At 48.6% G+C, this 19721-nt stretch overlaps 6 protein-coding genes across 6 annotated transcripts; 2 read left to right on the top strand and 4 right to left on the bottom strand.

Moving 5' to 3' along the window:
• Nucleotides 1–1697: 1697 nt before the first annotated feature.
• On the top strand, nucleotides 1698–3830 carry EDB93DRAFT_1254342 (laccase; the record flags this gene model as incomplete). The annotated part of the gene is made up of 12 exons (XM_041453597.1): nucleotides 1698–1822; nucleotides 1873–1924; nucleotides 1985–2053; nucleotides 2111–2260; nucleotides 2308–2392; nucleotides 2442–2469; nucleotides 2527–3229; nucleotides 3282–3302; nucleotides 3360–3508; nucleotides 3564–3587; nucleotides 3645–3706; nucleotides 3757–3830. The coding sequence occupies 12 exons, from the start codon at nucleotides 1698–1700 to the stop codon at nucleotides 3828–3830; spliced, it is 1542 nt and encodes a 513-aa protein (XP_041303641.1).
• Nucleotides 3831–5774: 1944 nt separating this feature from the next.
• EDB93DRAFT_1242585 (uncharacterized protein) lies at nucleotides 5775–7631 on the bottom strand (the record flags this gene model as incomplete). The annotated part of the gene is made up of 4 exons (XM_041452034.1): nucleotides 5775–6660; nucleotides 6717–7037; nucleotides 7085–7419; nucleotides 7467–7631. The coding sequence occupies 4 exons, from the start codon at nucleotides 7629–7631 to the stop codon at nucleotides 5775–5777; spliced, it is 1707 nt and encodes a 568-aa protein (XP_041303640.1).
• A 194-nt stretch (nucleotides 7632–7825) lies between these two features.
• On the bottom strand, nucleotides 7826–8700 carry EDB93DRAFT_830276 (uncharacterized protein). Its single transcript, XM_041457632.1, has 4 exons — nucleotides 8612–8700; nucleotides 8378–8557; nucleotides 8121–8327; nucleotides 7826–8064 (listed from the first exon to the last, which is right to left on the bottom strand). The coding sequence occupies exons 2-4, from the start codon at nucleotides 8532–8534 to the stop codon at nucleotides 8051–8053; spliced, it is 378 nt and encodes a 125-aa protein (XP_041303639.1). The 5' UTR covers nucleotides 8535–8557; nucleotides 8612–8700; the 3' UTR covers nucleotides 7826–8050.
• Nucleotides 8701–9724: 1024 nt separating this feature from the next.
• Nucleotides 9725–11838, bottom strand: EDB93DRAFT_830351 (uncharacterized protein). The gene is made up of 4 exons (XM_041457633.1): nucleotides 11565–11838; nucleotides 10116–11495; nucleotides 10004–10065; nucleotides 9725–9953 (listed from the first exon to the last, which is right to left on the bottom strand). Exons 1-3 carry the CDS (start codon nucleotides 11653–11655, stop codon nucleotides 10022–10024), a joined length of 1515 nt encoding a protein of 504 aa, XP_041303638.1. The 5' UTR covers nucleotides 11656–11838; the 3' UTR covers nucleotides 9725–9953; nucleotides 10004–10021.
• A 136-nt stretch (nucleotides 11839–11974) lies between these two features.
• EDB93DRAFT_1305485 (laccase) lies at nucleotides 11975–14224 on the bottom strand (the record flags this gene model as incomplete). Its single annotated transcript, XM_041454744.1, has 11 exons — nucleotides 11975–12162; nucleotides 12212–12273; nucleotides 12331–12354; nucleotides 12410–12558; nucleotides 12616–12636; nucleotides 12701–13403; nucleotides 13534–13622; nucleotides 13670–13819; nucleotides 13877–13945; nucleotides 13998–14049; nucleotides 14100–14224. The coding sequence occupies 11 exons, from the start codon at nucleotides 14222–14224 to the stop codon at nucleotides 12089–12091; spliced, it is 1518 nt and encodes a 505-aa protein (XP_041303637.1). The 3' UTR covers nucleotides 11975–12088.
• A 1385-nt stretch (nucleotides 14225–15609) lies between these two features.
• On the top strand, nucleotides 15610–19282 carry EDB93DRAFT_1254338 (uncharacterized protein; the record flags this gene model as incomplete). Its single annotated transcript, XM_041453596.1, has 15 exons — nucleotides 15610–16123; nucleotides 16173–16322; nucleotides 16373–16505; nucleotides 16575–16585; nucleotides 16634–16893; nucleotides 16973–17059; nucleotides 17126–17166; nucleotides 17225–17303; nucleotides 17414–17567; nucleotides 17625–17636; nucleotides 17685–18246; nucleotides 18311–18560; nucleotides 18615–18835; nucleotides 18906–19029; nucleotides 19082–19282. 15 exons carry the CDS (start codon nucleotides 15610–15612, stop codon nucleotides 19280–19282), a joined length of 2799 nt encoding a protein of 932 aa, XP_041303636.1.
• Between the last annotated feature and the right edge of the window lie 439 nt (nucleotides 19283–19721).

Raw genomic sequence — 19721 nt, 5'->3', positions numbered from 1 at the left:
GCAAGAAGATGAAAATCTTAAATTGTCTTTCACGGCCTTCAAATTCGTGCTTCTGAGTTGGTTTGTTGGTGGGGCCCAGCCTATGCTCGCCGCTCGGTGCTGCGAGGGTTCCAGTTCCCGATTTTTATGCCTAATTTTACAGCATAGGGATTTGGGTTTATTGAATGGTCATATAACAGCACCACGATGCTTTTTTGAATCGAAGAGGGAGGAATGAGCCATCCGGATACATCCAACTTTTCAGAAGGGAGGGCATCAAGCGCCAGTTTCTGTCCACCCACGTGCTATCATCGCCAACTTGTACGCGTGGGTCGAGTTCCTACATCGATTGTCCGTCAGGAAAGCGCAGCTTCAAAGGGCTTGTGACCTTCAGCTCATCGGAGTAGGGAATTCCTTGACAGTATTTGATATACGGCTGACACGTTCCAGGAGCGTTATTCACAACCCGTGGTGGTTCTGCATCCATACAGAAGACGAACCTATGTGATGCACAACAACTCCTGTGCTTAGAGTCACGTTTATTTTAGAAGACGGTTTTCTAATGCCGACCTGTATAATTTGCAAAGCTCCACTGCTAAGCTGCATAATAAGGAACACTCATCAAACTCCGTAGGCCTCCCCAACAACCAACAAGCCTGATGGACCTTCATCTTGGACTCATCATGCCACGGAATCATCTTCGCGCTCCCTAGGATACATACTATGTATGTTTTTTGGAACTGCGGAGATATAATTAGAATAGACTCATCATTTTGTCAGGTGTTCATTCTACACAGTGACAGCTGTTGTGGTGCAGGGGGCGGCAGCCACTCACGCTCTTGAAAATTGCTGTCAGCCTACTTTCTGCTTGCGGAGCCCATTTAAATCTGCCATTAGTTGCTGGGCAACTACTCCACATTGTGGTTGCATCACGAAAGATCCCTCGTAGCTTCTGCTTAAAAACAGATTCATCTCCATGCCAGTATCGAACTCGGCAACTGTCATCGCTACTGTGCCTGCGGCCAGGACTTGAAGATCGGTAGGCGCAGATATTTTGTCAACCCCGCCAATGCTCAGTACTTGTATAGCTTGGCTAGTGATCGGACCCTATTGCATTATACAAAGTGCTCCATTGTGTTCTACACGCCCAAAAAGGTCTGACGGCGGTAGATGTGGCTGACATGACAGCTTGGCTGCGTCTACAGACATCAATGTTTCTTCAGGCAATCCGGTGCAACTCCCCCAGCCAACGACGTCCCACAAAACATGCGGAAGACATGAAATTGCATTCAGGCACTTCATTTAATCGACAAGTCCCATCTGGGTGCTACCCAGCTTCGTAAGACTCGCATCGCTCATGGAGAGTGCCTTTGACAGGTAATCAATTTTCTCATTCTACAGGTCCTTAATGTATTCGAATCTATCAGCGGAGACCTACAGATGGGAATCTGCTGTGACATACCGGTACGTGGAACTACTGCCACATAGTCGATTATTTCGATCCACGAATCGGAAGATATGCAAACTGACTCTCTGATCCAGAGGGTGATACCAACACGGGCAATTACTGCCTCATAGTCGATTGTTTCGATCCACGAATCGGAAGATATGTAGAATGATCCTCCGTTCTAGAGGGCGATACCAGGAGCACTACTTAAGCTGGAGGATGCAATACGTTTCGCTCATCTTCCTCCTCCCATTGACTCGAGTGTTGAGTCATGTTCCAACTCTATGTATTCTTGTGCTTGCTAGCAAGTCTCCAGGGTCATGCCGCGACCATTGGCCCAGTTTCTGACCTCGTCATTGCCAATGGCGTTGTATCCCCAGACGGATTCACTAGATCGTCAGTGTCAGCTGAATTTTCGACCTATTTGATTACTGATGTCATTGCAGGGCGGTTCTTGCTGGCGGCACTCATCCCGGGCCCACTATCATGGCTCAGAAGGTAACATCTGCTTTGCATGCGCAAACTCTTGGTTGACCTCATGTGTATTTGTGTATTTAGGGGGATACGTTCAATATCAACGTCACGAACCAATTGACGAACCAGTCGATGTTAACGAGTACGAGTATCGTAAGCACCTCCTGATAAATGCATGTAGGAGCTTACAATAATGTCTATCGCAAACAGCATTGGCATGGACTATTCCAGCATCACAGCAACCAAATGGATGGCGTGGCATTTGTGACGCAATGTCCGATTGCTCCAGGAAACTCTTTTCTATACAACTTCACTGCTGGCGACCAAGTGGGAACATACTGGTACCACTCTCATTATGGAGTTCGTGCTTCGATTTTTCATGGTGTCTGTGACTGAATTCAATTCAGGCCCAATACTGTGACGGTCTACGAGGTCCGTTGATCATCTACGATCCAAACGACCCATACAGCTCATTGTACGATATTGATGACGGTGAGTGAGTTTGACGGAACGGAGTTGCGTTTCTCACATTCAGATCAAGAGTCTACTATCATCACATTGATGGACTGGTAAGAAAGGAAAGGTCGATGTATCTCTTTCTGTTATTCAATCGGTTTGTTTTGTAGGTATAACCTGCCATCGCCTCAAGTACAGAGACAAGTGACTGCCGACTCGGTACTCATCAATGGTGTCGGGAGTTATGTTGGAGGGCCGGACGTGCCTTTCGCCGTCATCGACGTTCAGCCAAAAACGAGATATCGTTTCCGCTTGCTGAACATGGCGTGCAAGCCAAACTACATCTTCTCGATCGACGGTCACAATCTTACTATAATCGAAGTCGATGGCCAATACGTCGAGCCGCTCGTGGTAGACTCTATTCAGATCTACGCTGCGCAAAGATACTCGTTTATTCTCGAGACAGACCAGCCTGTCGACAACTATTGGGTGCATGCCGATCCCGATGCAGGTACGAATGCCACAGCTATCTTACGATATGCAGGCGCTCCCATAGCGGACCCCGTGAACATGACAGCCTTAACCTGGGATGCTTTGAATGAGACCAGTCTACACCCCCTATCTCTGCCTTCGTCTCGTTTACTGCAGGAACCAGACATCACACTTGACCTTGTTCTTGGGAAAAATCTGTCCAATTTCAACTTTCTCGTCAATGGGGTCCAGTACACTTCTCCTAGTATCCCTGTCCTGCTACAGTTACTGAGCGGTGCTATGACGGCGGCGGATCTTGCGCCCAACGGCTCCGTATACACTCTGCCACGGAACAAGGTCATTGAAGTCTCATTCAACCCCGATAATTCTCCTGGGGGTCCCGTGAGTCCATTTCGAGACGTTATGTATGTCCTTGATTGACACGTTTTTACAGCATCCATTCCACCTGCACGGGGTACGTCTTGGCGTGTCATTCACATACACTCGATGGACTGACAAAATTGGTTTATAGCACAGTTTCGCTGTTGTCAGAAGTGCTGGGAGTACCAGTTATAACTATGTCAACCCCGTCATGCGTGATACCGTGAACACTGGCAACCCCGGTGATCGTGTGACTTTCCGGTTCCTCACCGACAACCCTGGGCCTTGGCTGTTGCATTGGTAAGTGTTGTATCTATGTCTCTCTAGCTGGGAATGACTTTCGGTGTTTGTCAAGTCATATCGATTGGCATCTATACACGTGAGTTGCGCCCTCCTTTCGCTGAGCCTGGACTCGAATTAATCATTGGGTCCGTAGTGGATTAGCTATAGTGTTTGCAGAGGCTCCTGAAGATGTGGCGGCTGACCAGCCTCTCAATAGTAAGCACCGAGCACTATGAACTAGACTGGGGTCTGACGATCGGCGTTAGATGCTTCGAAGCAGCTCTGTCCGATATACAATAGCATTCCTCCGCAGAATTTCCCTCTCCCTCCCGTTGATTGATTTTTTTTGGATCATCCTTCTTTTTTTTCTAGAGATCAATCAGGACATTTTTCAGATGCGATTTGGACTCATGATAGAGTAGGGTAGGACACAATGGACAGTAAATAGCGCCCATTCTTAATGCGAAATGTGATGTTCGAGTTGTGATTGATAGCCGTACGTCCGTATCGTTCATCATCAGCACATAATGTGAATTAGTTACGAATACATGGCCTGTGTTTTGTATTCCGTGGGGGGAGGGCGTGCTCAACAGCACCAGATAGAGGTATCGGAATTCCGTTGAAAACCACGTGTCTGTATAGCTACTACATGTTATAACCAAGGGTAAATGCTCGTAGGCAATTGTGACGATGGAGTGCTTTCACCGGTTGGAAATCAATCATGACTTGGAGCTTTCCCTGGCGAGTAGTACAGGTAAGTGAACAACGTGGCATCGAACAGAAGTGCTACCAAGCAAGAGCAAAATCAAGCAGGAGATTCGGGTCTACTGTCAACTGAGGATAAGACCTATTCTCTGCTGGCAAGCAACGGGAGGTTGATAACGAATGCATTGTCCATCGATTTGGTGCCAGATCTCTGTTGTGCAGGATACCAGTACGAAGGTGGCTCGTATTTGTATCTCGTTCCGGTTTCGAGCGGTCACTTCAGAAAAGTCAATATTTTGGCGATATCATAAGTGAGATGATTGTAGATACCTTTAATGGGAGGTCTATGGTGACCTCAGAGCTAGGACCTTTCCTGCATTCAATAACCTCTTTGACGTGGTCATAAACGTGCCTAAGTGTAACTGCATCTGGCAGTAGAACCCAACGATTTGCATCGAATTTCTTATGCCAGTCCGAGGAGCAGACTGCAGACTAACGTCAGTATCACAATTCCACAGAAAATGCCATGGTGTATCGTACGATGCAAAAGGTTTTCCTTACTGACAACATCTCAAGTTTCGAGTTTTTTCCATAAGATGACTCTGATCCCGACCGCTGGCTAGACGGGATCCGACAAGAAACTTAAACTCAAACATCATCTGCTAATAAATGTCAAAACTTGATGAACGCATGAGTCCGCGAGCCAACAAATGCGTCGAGCTAGAACGCACGTACTATACTTTGACACCTGCATAGATCATGTCCGTAACGAATTCGAAAAGATCCATTACTTAATCGATCAGGAATGAGCTGTTAGATAATAACAAAGCCAAACAGATCGGGCCAATATTACATAACAAGATGTTGATGCGCCATGCACTGTTATTGAATGCCCGGTGCGACGCCTCCAGGCTCGGAGACTATGGTAGCTTCTCGATAAGTACGTCAAATTGAAGTTCCACGCCTGAGGTAAGTTCTTGCATAATGCATGCTGCGGTCCCCATGGAAAGAGATGGTGCTTTTTAGATGCCGACAGGCGATCACTGGGCTAGAGGTTTTGCAATGATCCGTGATGTGCACCGACGGTACCACGACCGGTCCAATTGCAAAAGTCTCGTTGTCTCAATTAATGTTTCCTATTTGCCACCTATTCATTCTTGTCGTGTGACGTGAGTTCATTTCTGCACTCTACTACGTGCTAAAATTGGGTGTCATTCGAGACATGGTCTCCATACAGTTGTGGATGGCGACACCAGTGCAGATCGTTTCACGGTCATGACATTACCACGGCACGCATATTGATACAAGTAAAATAGCCCGATCCTGTATGGCGACGCAAGTGAAGCGCAGTAGATGTCCTATGGCCGTCAAAGGCGCTGTACTTAGGACCTAAGCGGCGAAAAGGTGGTTGTGTGCGAGATTCCTGCGCAGACAGGGACGACGAGAGTTTATGTGTACATCCGTTGGATGCGACTATAGCTGCGGTCTAAAGGTGGCAATGTGTTCAGAAATCGATAGATTTTACACAAGTAATACCACCTGCCTCGCACTTTACATCTTGCAGCACGAACTAACGCTCCTACCTCCCAAGTTTCATCCGCTTCCTGGCAGGGGTATCCGAAGCCATAACTTGTGAGTCACGTTTCTTGGCACCTACGACCCAGCCGCTCTTCCCAAGCAGTAACACATCAGGTGAAGAGTTTGGGAGCCATATTTCTCCCTCCGCATCCTCGTCTTCGTCCATTACATTGCCCAGACTGTCAGAGGAGAACTCAAGTAAAGGGTCAGACGCGAAAGGAAGTTCATTGTTATCTGTGTCCAGCGGCGTAGAACTTGAGCTGCGGGCAGTCGGAGGACTCGAAGATCGCCCAGCGAGGTGTGGACTCGAACTCCTCCCTGTGGTAAGTACGCTCGAGCTCCTGGTATTAGGCATAGGACTCGAGCTCCGAGCTGACGCGTTTGACTTGGCACGGGGAGGTGGTTTCTTCACAGGCGTAGCGGTTACAAGGGTGATCGCTGGCGCCGCGCGAGATTGGGAGGATTGGGACAGGGAATCCGTGCGCCCAATGATGCGCTTAACAGTTGCAGCAAGCACCTTGTTCTCTCCCTGTGACACTGCAGCCATCGACCGATCTTTCCCTTTCCATGTACGAGACATGCTGATCTGCCGTGTTAGTGCACGCTGAAGTGCCTTTTCCTGCGTTGCGCCTACGCTTGCTGCACGTTCCTTTTCTTTTTCCTGCGCGAGTGACACCGACAGCGAGCGAGTGCGAGCAGGGACCCTTGCCGTTACACCACTTTGTGAGCCTGTTGCAGTAGTCGATGATGAATGATGATGAGAACGAGACCGGGGAAATGATTTCTCTGTAGATGGTCCTGGAGAAGGGGGTTCGTTGGAGAAAGGAGAGTTTGGGAAGAGTTTGGAGCGGAGGAGGGTACATTGCTCCGGGAGCTTTGATTTGAACCTGTGATGATTAGATAATTAGGATGCGATCGAAATATGCGTAAGGTGGTCACCCACAGTGGTTCGACTACGTCCTCGCAGAATTTTTGCATCCAGTCACGTTCATTCTTATTGCGAGTCGTAATCTCATTGCGAGATGTATCCATGAGTGATACGAGTTGCCACATCGAGAGTTTGTCCATGAAGGATTCGAGACGCTCGATAGAGGATGGGACGATCAACTTTGCTTTTTCTTTCTTCTTTTTCCGTGAACGGCTGGGTTTGGCGGGCGAAATGAATGGAATGTTATTGGTGGGTGGCACTTCGACAGGCGGTAATGGGGTGCATGGTCCAGGAAGAGAGAGCTTGAGGAAATACAGCAGGATCTGAATCTGAACTCTACAAAGTCATTATGATGCGCCCAAATACAAGATAAAGGCACTCACTCACGCTTCTCCATGCGCTCAAGCCAGCCAGACCTCCACTTCTCTTCTAGCATCGCGTTGTCTTCTCGGTTGAGGTGTTCGCTACGCTCCATGCTGGCATCGACTTTCTCGTACCCCAAAGCATACCACATCATGCTCTCCTCTGCTTCTCCTGCACCGCCTCCGTCTGCGAGGATCTGAGGAAGCTCGTTCTGGTACTTGTTCGCGGCTGCGCGAAGAGAAAGGAGGAGAGGCTCGATAAAGGCGTGAAGAGGATGTGGCTGGTCTTCTGCAAGATCCGGAGTTCCTCGAATACGAAGAAGAGATGGAATGAATAGAGAGAGCGGCATGATTGACTATAATGTTGTTAGTAAATATATAGAACTGTTAGAGCAGGACGTACATGAGGAAGCCATAGGAAGTGAAGGTAAGTGCGCTGAACGAAGAGGGCTGGATCCGCTGGATCGTGATCTTGCAAGGGATAGTCTCTGCTCAGACTCTTTTCTTGGGCAGCGGTCCATTTGAGTGAGGCTGGAGTATGCAAATCAAAAGCTTGCTGAAGTGACATGGGCGATCCTCAGTGTAAGTCAATGAGATGCGTGGCACGTGACCGCGTTTAGTTCATCATAATATTCTTGTTCGGTAATTTCCTGGCGGAAGTTCTCGCCGATTCCACTCATCGATTTTCACACAATCCCATGTATTCTCGAAAGGGGGGCGCGGTGGTGTGTTTGAATGTTATCGTCCTTTTTTCACAAGACATCATAGCTAACTGGAATTTTCATTGTGTCTAACACGCGAATTCTGGTTTACTACATCAAGTAGCAGTACTAGTACAAGTTGGGACCGTTAATCGACACTCTCACACCCATTGTGAATCCTTGCCTGTTTTACAGCTGAAAAACAATAAGGAATGATGATAGTAGCGAAAAAAAAGGTCAGGAATGCCTCTTGGAGACATGTTTTAGTTGTCGCGCTTTTGGGCTATTAGCCAGAAGCTTCTGTTTGCAACGGTATTATACACGAATGGTACACCATGCATATACTAATAACTTACCTTTCTGGTAGTCATAGTTAGGTTCAACCTTCTCTCGTTTGAATGGTGAGTCGGGGGAATCGGGGGAGTCAGGTGAGTCGGGGGAGTCGGGGGAGTCGGGGGAGTCGGGGGAATCAGGAGAGTCAGGAGAGTCAGGAGAACCAGACGAAGCAGGGTCCCTAGCGTCAAAAACGACGATGTCTCCAGGAAGTTCGCGCTGAACCAAAGCTACATAATGTATCAGTATCACTTCCACTAACTAGAGAGCGCCTGCTCACAATTACATTCTAACCCCATTTCTGGTGTGGGATATGCCACAGCAATAGTGGCAAAGGTTACGAGGATCGTGAAAGCAAGTGGGAGCTGCATTGCTGGAAGTGAGAGAAGTGAGTGCTGTTTCGAAAACTTGCTCGGCTTCTTGTTTTTATATCTCATGGCATGAAGTTATCTCGGATTACCTGCGGAGAACGGGAGGTCAACTTCGGTACATGAACGATTAACTACACATGGACATATCGTAAGGCCGAGAGGATATCCGGGCCTCGTTTACAAGGCGTCTTCATGGTATTATTCAGGCCCGTTCTGGTTGGTACGAACTTCAAATCTTCAACTTGCTGTACCGATTGGTTGTGCAAGGTCCTCGTGGGATAACTTGACCAGCTTGGTTGTAATGGCCTAAAATATCATCAGGGTCGTTCTGAGGGGTGACGCCAAAACTGAAGGCATGGTGTAATTTGGGCTTCCTTACTGAACAATTTAGTTTCTAGGTTTGAACTTACAAGCCAAACAAAGACCTATCATATCTTGTGAGCAAAACGTCAATGACAGTGACATACATAGTAGCAGCCGCATATGGCTAGAGCAGAGATAAGTCACGAATGTTTGGTACATAAGTAGGGAACTTACTCGAACCTCTGGCGAACATTATCTCTAGAAAGTAGAGCCTTGTTAGTAGGTAAGAAAGTCGGAGTGTGATCGTCAGCGCTTGTCTTAAACGATTCAACAAAGTATAGATACCTGTAAACAGATTGTTGAGCTGCAAAATACAAGAGCTCAAGTTGGATCGTACGAGTCAAGTCCCGTACCGGTATTTACGCCATCCAGTGCTGACCTGCACTATTCTGCGAGGTCACATAATAGTAGCTGAAACACGCACGAGATTGGTGGGAAAAACTTGAAGCCATCGAATTCGAAGAACTCCCAGTTGTATTAAGCGCAAACTTCGTTTTATCAGGCGGCGTTTGTGCGGCATATCTTTGAAAAATAAGGAATGTGCTGCCGTGGCATGCCGCGGATATAGTTATGTAGTAGGGTTGATTCAGAACCGATGGATGATGGCGTGAAGTCGATGGAACAAGTCTACACTGCAAAGCAGCGCAATTCAATGACTGGGAACAGGTCAGTATATGTGGTCAGAGTAGTATAAACTTGAACGTACGTAAGGAAAGTGAAGGTATCAAGAAAAGTGTGCTCGATGTCGATGATATCGATTATTGGGTCTGCTTACTCGTCGAGCATTAGCAAAGCGCCGCTGAACTCATTCATTGAATGGCGATCAGTTAGAGCACAGCCTCGAGTCGCTGCATGTGGCCGCATTTAGAATCTAAATTTCCAAACCTAGTCTGGGTTAATGGTCGGGCCCTTTGGTGCCCACACTAACCGTGAACACGCCATCGTCGACAAATACTTATCCAGAACACTAACGAGTCCGCCCTCAACTATCTGCTTTTTCGTACACACAATAAGGATCTCAGAATCGATCTACACACACCAACCTGAGCTAGTGTTGATGCCGTGGCTCTACGATGTATCAAACTCTGTACTTCTTCTCGCGACCCCTCCCCAATTTGAAAGCTGAACAGTAATAAGACCTCATAGCAATTTAAGAAGGAAAAAACCCATACCTCTCTCGAATATATTGTCTATTTGTAGCGCTTCTCGTCCTTGAAACGATAGACAAAAGCCTCTAGTGTGACTTGTTATACATAGTAGTCCACGAGACTTGTAATGACTTACTTCTCTTGTGAACGCGATGAGATCCAACATCCTCGCGCCCCGTGTCGCCGCTGTCGCTGCCATCATTTTCGTCGACTGAACCAGAGACAGCGGACTTGGAGTCGCGGGAGTTGGAGCTTCTCTTGTTAATGCGATGAGATCCGACGTCCTCGCGCCCCGTATCGCCGCTGTCGCTGTTGTCACTTTCATTGGTTGAACTAGAGACAGACTTAGAGACAGGGGAGTTGGAGCTTCTTCTTTCAACGCGAGAACCAATATCCTCTCGTCCCGTGTCGCCGCTGTCGCTGCCATCATTTTCGTCGACTGAACCAGAGACAGCGGACTTGGAGTCGCGGGAGTTGGAGCTTTTCTTGTTAATGCGATGAGATCCGACGTCCTCGCGCCCCGTATCGCCGCTGTCGCTGTTGTCACTTTCATTGGTTGAACTAGAGACAGACTTAGAGACAGGGGAGTTGGAGCTTCTTTCAAAGCGAGAACCAATATCCTCTCGTCCCGTGTCGCCGCTGTCGCTGCCGTCATTTTCGTCGACTGAACCAGAGACAGCGGACTTGGAGTCGCGGGAGTTGGAGCTTCTTTTGTGAACGTAGTGAGATTCAATATCCTCACGTCCCGTGTCGCCGCTGTCGCTGTTGTCACTTTCATCGGTTGAGCTAGAGACAGACTTAGAGACAGGGGGTTCGGAGCTTCTTCTTTCAACGTGAGAACCAACATCCTCCCGTCCCGTGTCGCCGCTGTCGCTGTTGTCACTTTCATCTGTTGAACCCGAGACAACGGACGTAGAGTCAACGCGAGAGTTGGAACGTTTCTTGAAGACGTCGCGAGATCCAACATCCTCGCGCCCCGTGTCCCCGCTGTCACCATTATCTACTGTATCAGACCTTGTCTTGTGGACATGGTGAGATTCAGCCTCCTCGCGCACCCCACGCTCCTCACTCCCCGTGTCATCATTGTCGATGTCGTCGTCGTCGTCGGCTTCGCCACTCGCATCAGGATCGGCGGTCTTATCATCTGAATCAGAAGTAACGGACTTGTCGGAATCAGAATCGTCGGAGTCAGAATCAACGGATTTGTCGTCAGAGTCAGAGTCGGAGGAGTCAGAAGCAACGGACTTGTCGTCAGAATCAGAGTCGGAGGAATCAGAATCGGAGGAATCAGAATCGACGGACTTGTCGTCGGAGTCAGAGGAGTCGGAGTCAGAGTCAGAGGAGCCGGATGGATGAGGCAATGGGAGTAATTCAGGCGACGCGAGAAAATCAGGCGTATCACCAAAGTCAAGCGAGTCAGGTGTATCCGGTGTATCCGGTGTATCAGGCTTCTCAAGCCTAGGCTTGAGATGGCCGATGAGGTTGGAGGAGAAAAGCTCCTGGCGCTTGGCCAGAGCTGCATAGCATATCAGTAACTCTCACCGGCAAAAATGGCACGAGTCCTCAAGCCTGAGTCAGAACTCACAAGCGTGTTTTTTGACTAATTTTGGTGTCGAATGTGATGCAGCAATAGCAGCAAATGTAACGAGTGTGGTGAAAATGAGTGTGAGCTGCATGGTTGGAATCGAGAGTGGGTATTCGGTCGAGGGGACTTCTAGTCAACATCGCGAGGGCTTTTATTTGTCACGAACTCAGATGAACCGAGGTTCAGGATACCTTCCAACTTGGCACTTACGAGGCATCCCTTCTAGGGTATATTTCAGATCCGTGTCTGGCTAAGACGAATTTCAAAGCCCTTCTCTTGCTGTAACACTTTACCACTACTCGGTCTTCAGGAATGACTGGACCCAATCAGATCTCATGAAGACGGATATATCAGTAACATTTCTAGAAAAGGTGACGTTAATAGTATTCGAAGGCATTGCATAAACGTTAAAGTTCGGACTCTCTTACTAAATTGTGTCTCGGGAGTACGGCTCCATGAACCAATGTCAAGTATTAGGCAATGTACAGATGATTTAGAACAAGAGGAGACATGAACCGAAAATATCAATCAACAGGAGGGAGAGGGAAATTCTGCGGAGGAAGGCTATTGTATATCGGACAGAGCTGCTTCGAAGCATCTGACGCTGATTGTCAGACCCGGTCAAGTTCATAGTGCTCGATGCTTACTATTGACAGGCTGGTCAGCCGCAACATCTTCAGGAGCCTCTGCAAACACTATAGCTAATCCACTACGGACCCAACGATTAATTCGAGTTCAGGCTCAACGAAACGAGGGCGCAACTCACGTGTATAGATGCCAATCGATATGACTTGACAAACACCGAAAGTCATTCCCAGCTAGAGAGACATAGATACAACACTTACCAATGCAACAGCCAAGGCCCAGGGTTGTCGGTGATGAAACGGAAAGCCACACGATCACCGGGGTTGCCGGTGGTCACGGTATCACGCATGACGGGGTTGACATAGTTATAACTGGTACTCCCAGCACTTCTGACAACAGCGAAACTGTGCTATATACCACTTTTGTCAGTCCATCGAGTGTATGTGGATGACACGCCAAGACGTACCCCGTGAAGGTGGAATGGATGCTGTAAAAACATGTCAGTCTCTGTCGATCAAAGACATACACGACGTCTCTTGAAATGGACTCACAGGACCCCCAGGCGAATTATCGGGGTTGAATGAAACTTCAATGACCTTGTTCCGTGGCAAAGTGTATACGGTGCCGTTGGGCGCAAAATCCGCCGCCGTCATAGCACCGCTCAGTATCTGTAGCAGGACAGGGATACTAGGAGAAGTGTACTGGACCCCATTGACGAGAAAGTTGAAATTGGACAGATTTTTCCCAAGAACAAGGTCAAGTTTAACGTCTGGTTCCTGCATTAAACGAGACGAAGGCGTGAATAGGGGGTGTAGACTGGTCTCATTCAGAGCATCCCAGGTTAAGGCTGTCGTGTTCATGGGGTCCGCGATGGGAGCGCCTGCATATCGTAAGATAGCTGTAGCATTTGTACCTGCATCGGGATCGGCATGCACCCAATAGTTGTCGACAGGCTGGTCTGTCTCGAGAATGAACGAGTATCTTTGCGCAGCGTAGATCTGAATAGAGTCTACCACGAGCGGCTCGACGTATTGGCCATCGACTTCGATTATAGTAAGATTGTGACCGTCGATCGAGAAGATGTAGTTTGGCTTGCACGCCATGTTCAGCAAGCGGAAACGATATCTCTTTCGTGGCTGAACGTCGATGACAGCGAAAGGCATGTCCGGCCCTCCATCATAACTCCCGACACCATTGATGAGCACCGAATCTGCGGTCACTTGTCTCTGTACTTGAGGTGATGGAATGTTATACCTACAAAGCAAACCGATTGAATGACAGAAAAAGATACATCAACCTTTCCTTTCTTACCAGTCCATCAATGTGATGATAGTAGACTCTTCACTTGAATGTGAGAAGCGTAACTCCATTTCATCGAACTTACTCACCGTCATCGATATCGTACAATGAACGGTATGGGTCGTCGGGATCGTAGATGATCAGCGGACCTCGTAGACCGTCACAATATTGGACCTGAATTAGATTTAGTCACAGACACCATGAATAAATCAAGCACGAACTCCATAATGAGAGTGGTACCAGTATGTCCCCACTTGGTCGCGAGCATTGAAGTCGTATAAAAAGGAATGTCCTGGAGCAATCGGACATTGCGTAACGAATGCCACGCCATCCATTTGGTTGCTGTGATGCTGGAATAGTCCATGCCAGTGCTGTGTGCGATAGATATCATTGTAAGCTCTTACATGCATTTATCAGGAGGTGCTTACGATACTGGTACTCGTTAGCATCGATTCGTCACTCAATTGGTTCGTGACGTTAATCTTGAACGTATCCCCCTTAATGCACATGATGTCAATTAAGCGTTTGTGCATGCAAAGTAGACGCTACCTTCTGAGCCATGATAGTGGGCCCCGGATGAGTGCCGCCAGCAAGGACCGCCCTGCAACGACATCAGTAATCAGATAGGTCGAACATGTAGCAGACGCTGACGATCTGGGGAACCCGTCTGGGGATACAACGCCATTGGCAATGACGAGGTCAGAAACTGGGCCAATAGTCACAGCATAAACCCGAAGGCTTGCCAGAAAGCATAAGAATACATAGAGTTGGAACATGACTCAACACTCGAGTCAATGGGAGGAGGAAGATGAGCAAAACACATTGCATCCTCCAGCTTAAGTAGTGCTCCTGGTGTCACCCTCTGGGATCTAGTACATATTTTCCGATTCGTGGATCGAAATAATCAACTATGAGGCAGTAATTCTCCATACTGGTACGTCACAGCAGATTCCCATCTATAGGCCGTCAACTCGAATGCATTACGGACTTGTAGAATGGAAAAATTACGTACTTGTCAATGGCACTCTCCATCGGCGATACGAGTCCCGCGAAGCTGAGTAGCATCCAACAGGGACTTGCCGATTCAACGGAGTATCTGAATGCGCTTCCATGTCTTCTGCATGCATGTTGTTGTTGGCCGGAGGGATTGCAGCAGATCGCCTGAACAAACATTAATGATTCCAGACACGGATAGGCTGTCATGTCGGCCACACCTACCGCTGCCAGGCCTCTTTTGGGCATACAGGACACGATGGCGCTTTCAAGGATGTTGTTGGCCAAGGGTGTTGCAGCAGATCGCCTGAACAAACAATAGTGATTCCAGACGTGGCTAACCTGTCATATCGGTGACACCTACCGCCATAAGACCTCCTTTAAGCATATAGGACACATGTGCAATAGAGCAATTTTGTATAACACGCTGGGGTCCGATCGCTGGAACCTATACCTGTGTTACGCCTTGGCAGGGTTTTCAAAATACCGATGACTAGTCATCTTCAGGCACAACAACGATGAATTTGACAGTTGCTTACAAGTTCGAGACTGGTATGGAGATGATTCTGCAGAAGCTTTGATGAGCCGAGTCTAATCATATCTCCGCAGAAATTATAATCCAATCCGTGAGATGTGATTCGCTGGACCACATTGCAGCGACATCCTGGAGCCGTCGAGTGCCTATGTAGGCACATGAATAACATTCGGTCAACGATGGCCGCTGAGGTCGGGTAACAGATCTGCGACCTCCTGTTGACTGGCAATTTGAAAATTGAGACGTCAGTATAAACATATCAACATGACGTGCACCTCCAATTACCGACTTCGTGCTTGCAAAGGGATGTTGGGTGGATACTATAGGCGAATAGTTGAGAGCAGCTCATTTCTTGTGTGATCTTATTCGAACGTCATTATCTGAATGCAATGCACCTGTTGGATGTTCGTGGATAACCAACCAGACTTGTCTCGCTCATTCAAATTGGAACCGAATTCAAGGCAGTGAAGTGTGACAGAGAAAAAGAGTAGAGTTGTAAGTCTAAACATATGTATGTAGAAGTTAAAACCGAAGTGCTGCCGACTTGTTACCCACGACCAATGATTTCAGGGCCAAAATAAGTCACGGTGGTAGTGTTGATCACGATGGACAGCTCCTACCAGTGGCACCGTCATGGGTAGCTCACCGCTGGCCCCTACACGACCTCTTTTGCGGCGCCATGCTCGCCTGGTCCTGTTCACCATCACCCTCGTCCTGCTCATCCTTTTTCATTCATCAACCTTAACCTTCCTGTCTCCTGCGTTCTCTCAATTCGACTCATACGAGCTCAACCATCGCTCCGAAATCCTTTCCAAATGTGCCTATATACGCGCCAAACCCGGGCCTCCACCCCATTTCCATGCACGAACACAGAGTGACCGCTACGCAGAAAACACAAAGCCTGTTCTCGTGCGTAACGCAACTATCTGGACAGCCGCTAATGATGGGCACGAAGTCCTCACTGGCGACCTGCTCATGCACCGCGGTCTTATACAAGCCATCGGCGATGTTCCTCTTTCAATGATTCAGCAGCTCGAGTTGCAGAACATGAACTTGGAGATTGTCGATGCTCATGGAGCTTGTGTGACCCCTGGCATTGTAGATTTGCACTCTCATATTGGCGTCGGCAGTGCGCCCGAGCTAGATGGTGAGTTTCTTTGCTATTCCGCATAGACATTGGATTCCATGTCCTGCAGGTGCAGATGACACGAACTCTTACAAGGCCCCCATCTTGCCCTGGCTGCGTAGTATCGACGCCCTCAACACCCATGATGCATCATACGAACTCGCTATGGCTGGAGGCGTCACCACCGCACAAATTCTCCCTGGCAGCGCGGATAATATTGGTCAGTGCTGTCTTGCTCTATACTTCGTCTGAACGCTCATCTTAAACTAGGCGGCCAGGCATTTATCATGAAATTACGTCCTACAGCTGAGCGCTCACCTTCTTCTATGCTCCTTGAGCCTCCCTACACCCTCAATGGCTCTCACTTTGACCACTCTCTCACGCCTCGCTGGCGACATATGAAGTATGTCGTTTCGCTTTCACTTCCTCGTTCTTCTCTTACTTGTCTTCCATTCACTTTTAAATCTAACAGACATGCATGCGGTATGTTCTGACGAATATCCTCATAGTCCTTGCTCACCTGGCCATAAGGTGAAAACCCCTCCAGTGCCTATGGCATAACCCGCCTTGACTCTGGGTGGAACTTCCGCGCCGCCTACGACCACGCGAGAAAGTTGCGTGATGTCCAAGACGATTTCTGCACCAAAGCAGAGTCTCATTCCTGGGACGACCTTGCGGGCAAGACGTTTCCTGAAGACCTGCAATGGGAATCCCTTGTCGATGTGCTTCGTGGACGCGTGAAGCTTGCCGTGCACTGCTACGAAGCCGTTGATCTTGACGGAATCGTTCGTGTGCGTTTAGACTTGCTTAGAATAATTCTTTTCCTAATCTATATTTGCATGTGGTTGCTTAATATATGGGCGTGGACAGCTTACAAATGAGTTCGAGTTTCCAGTAGCATCGTTCCATCATGCTGGAGAAACGTACCTCGTTCCTGAGTTGTTGAAGAAGACGTGGGTGAGTCTTTCCTCTTTCCTCGGTTCCCATTCACAACTTCCTTTTGATAACGTTCCTTTCCATCAGGGAGGCACGCCTGCCATAGCACTCTTTGCGTCCAACTTCCGGTACGTATACATGGATTGACTCCTCCAAATCTGCTGATACGGTTGGTCTTGCGCGAAGGAAGAAACGTGAGGCATATCGAGGATCGGAGTTCGCTCCGCGCATACTGGCAGAGCACGGAATTGATGTTGTCATAAAGGTCAGTGTCGCCTTACTTCATCGCTCTGCTTTCCTCTTCCTCATAGCACATCAACACATTCTTTGTATAATGTATACAGTCCAATTTTGGTTTTAACATTATACTTGCAGTCTGACCACTCCGTTATTAACTCCCGTTACCTGCTGCATGAAGCCGCCCAAGCGCACTACTATGGCTTGGACTCTGCACTCGCACTCCTCTCTGTCACCTATACTCCTGCCAAGGCCATGGGGATGGGCCATCGGATCGGGATGCTGAAACCAGGTGTGTGAGACTACTATGTAAGTCTAATGCAGAAACTTAGTCTTGGTTGAATCGCAGGATATGATGCGGGTATGTCTTGCAGTCAGGAGCTTTTCAAAGAGGTCTAATTAGGCCCAGATATTGTATTTTGGTCCTCCCACCCGCTTTCGCTTGCTTCAACGCCTACCCAGGTTTACATTGATGGTATCCCCCAACTCTCCCTTCACGGCTGCCATGTCGCTAAAGGGCCCACCACGCCCCCACGCACCCCCAATTTTGACTCTGAGAAGGTGGCAGCGGTCGTGTACGAGGGTATCCCCCCTCTTGACCCTCGAAGCGTGAAAGGGGTGTTATTCGTAAATGTTTCGGGGCTTTATATAAGAGGTGGGGGCTCGAGTGGGGTGGTGCATGTTTCTGAGCAGGTGGGATCGGTGGGTGTTGAAGACGGTCGAGTGGTGTGTGTTGGTCAATGCTGGGATTTTGCAGAACGGGTTGTCGATATCGTGGATCTTGAAGGTGGCACGATCACACCTGGACTGACAAGCTTCGGTGCACCGCTGGGGCTCGTAGAGATAAGGCTGGAGCCAAGTACGAACGACGGAAGTGTTTACAACCCTCTCAATGGGGATCTTCCCACCATATTGGGTGACACGATCACGAGAGCACAAGACGGGCTCATGTTTGATGGTCAGAACTTGCTGTGTGTATCCCTCTATTCTTTTCGTCCAGTGTCTGCACTTCCGAATTGACTTTTTGGATTGCAGACTAGCTTATCGCGGCGGTGTCACAACGGCCATCACCGCGCCTTCTGGGACCTTCCTGCAGGGCGTATCCACTGCATTCTCTCCTGGAGCTGCGCATGCCCGAGTGGAAAATGCAAGCATTGTCGATCAAGTCGCATTGCATGTGAGTATAAGCATGTCTTCAAGCATAGGTGTGAGTACGCAGGTAGCGGCACTTAGGAAAATGTTGTATGGGAAGGGTGGGGATGAGGTGCTCGGGAGTGTTAGACAGGTTGGCTTACTGTGCTTCTCCCGCGTTGAATCAATGCTGACATCTAGAATTGAGGGTGAAACCATGCTCGTTGTGGACGTTGAGAGCGCAGACATAATGGCGACATTGCTCCGGCTCAAGGATGAGTACGAGGCTCACTCCGAGAGGGAGCTTCGTATGACCTTCGCGGGGGCAACTGAGTCTCATCTTCTTGCGCACGAGATTGCGAGGGCAGGTGTGAGCGTGATCGTCACGCAGAGCAAGCCATTCCCATCGACTTGGGAGCAGCGGAGGATGTAAGTATCCCCATGCCCTTTCTTCTTAGTGTTTTTTTTTCTCGTTTATGCTCACCTGGCTATCACACAGACTCGCTGGCCCGCCGATCACGCACGAAAGTCTAGTTACTGCGTTATTAAAGGCTGGCGTCAATGTGGCCATTGGTGTTGTTGACGAGAACAACGTGCGGCATACACGTTTCGAAGTCGGCTGGGTGTGTTGTGTTGGACTTCTTTTGATGACATGTTTACTAACGTCAGCCCCAGTCTCTCCTAACATCCAATGGCACTATTGATCGCACGACAGCTCTCGCACTCGCCACGACAAATCTCGAGAAAGCGCTTGGAGTGCAGAGGGAGATGCCTCAGGACCTTGTGGCATACCGTGGTGGGGATGTGTTTGAGTTCGAAGCCAAGGTGGTGGGGGTTATATCGGAGACATTGGGGCGGACAGATCTGTTTGTGTGAGCGGCGCCAGGGTCTGAGCTTCATGTTTGTACAGATGTATAGTGATTGACAATAACTTGTTTTGAGTGCGGTAGGATGATCGTTGTCATGGCACAATTGCGAACGATGCGACTGCAGCATGAACAAGCGAGGCAGGAGGAACCAACTCACTGGAAACCATGATAAGAAAAGTCAAATGTAGACAGCGTATGCTCGGGAGAGGCACGCAAGATGACTGTAACTAAGACCGGACCAGGTATACAACCAGCCCCGTAAGATTGAGGAGACAAATTTGTTAAAGCGGTACATACCTACTCTAGGACCGATAAGATATACGAACCGGCCTTTAGCGGCAGAAAGATTGCTCGCCGCTGCCATCGGGGCGTCAACAACACCAAAAAGACACAGCGATTGTTTCCCTAAAATGAGGACCGTGCTTCTGCGATATCCGGAATTCGGG

Source organism: Suillus bovinus, assembly GCF_016758785.1.
Source record: "Suillus bovinus strain UH-Sbo-P2 chromosome Unknown EDB93scaffold_72, whole genome shotgun sequence".
Taxonomy (NCBI): Eukaryota; Fungi; Basidiomycota; class Agaricomycetes; order Boletales; family Suillaceae; genus Suillus; species Suillus bovinus.
Note: the sequence above shows the minus strand (reverse complement) of the source record. Positions and strands in the feature narration are given on the sequence as shown.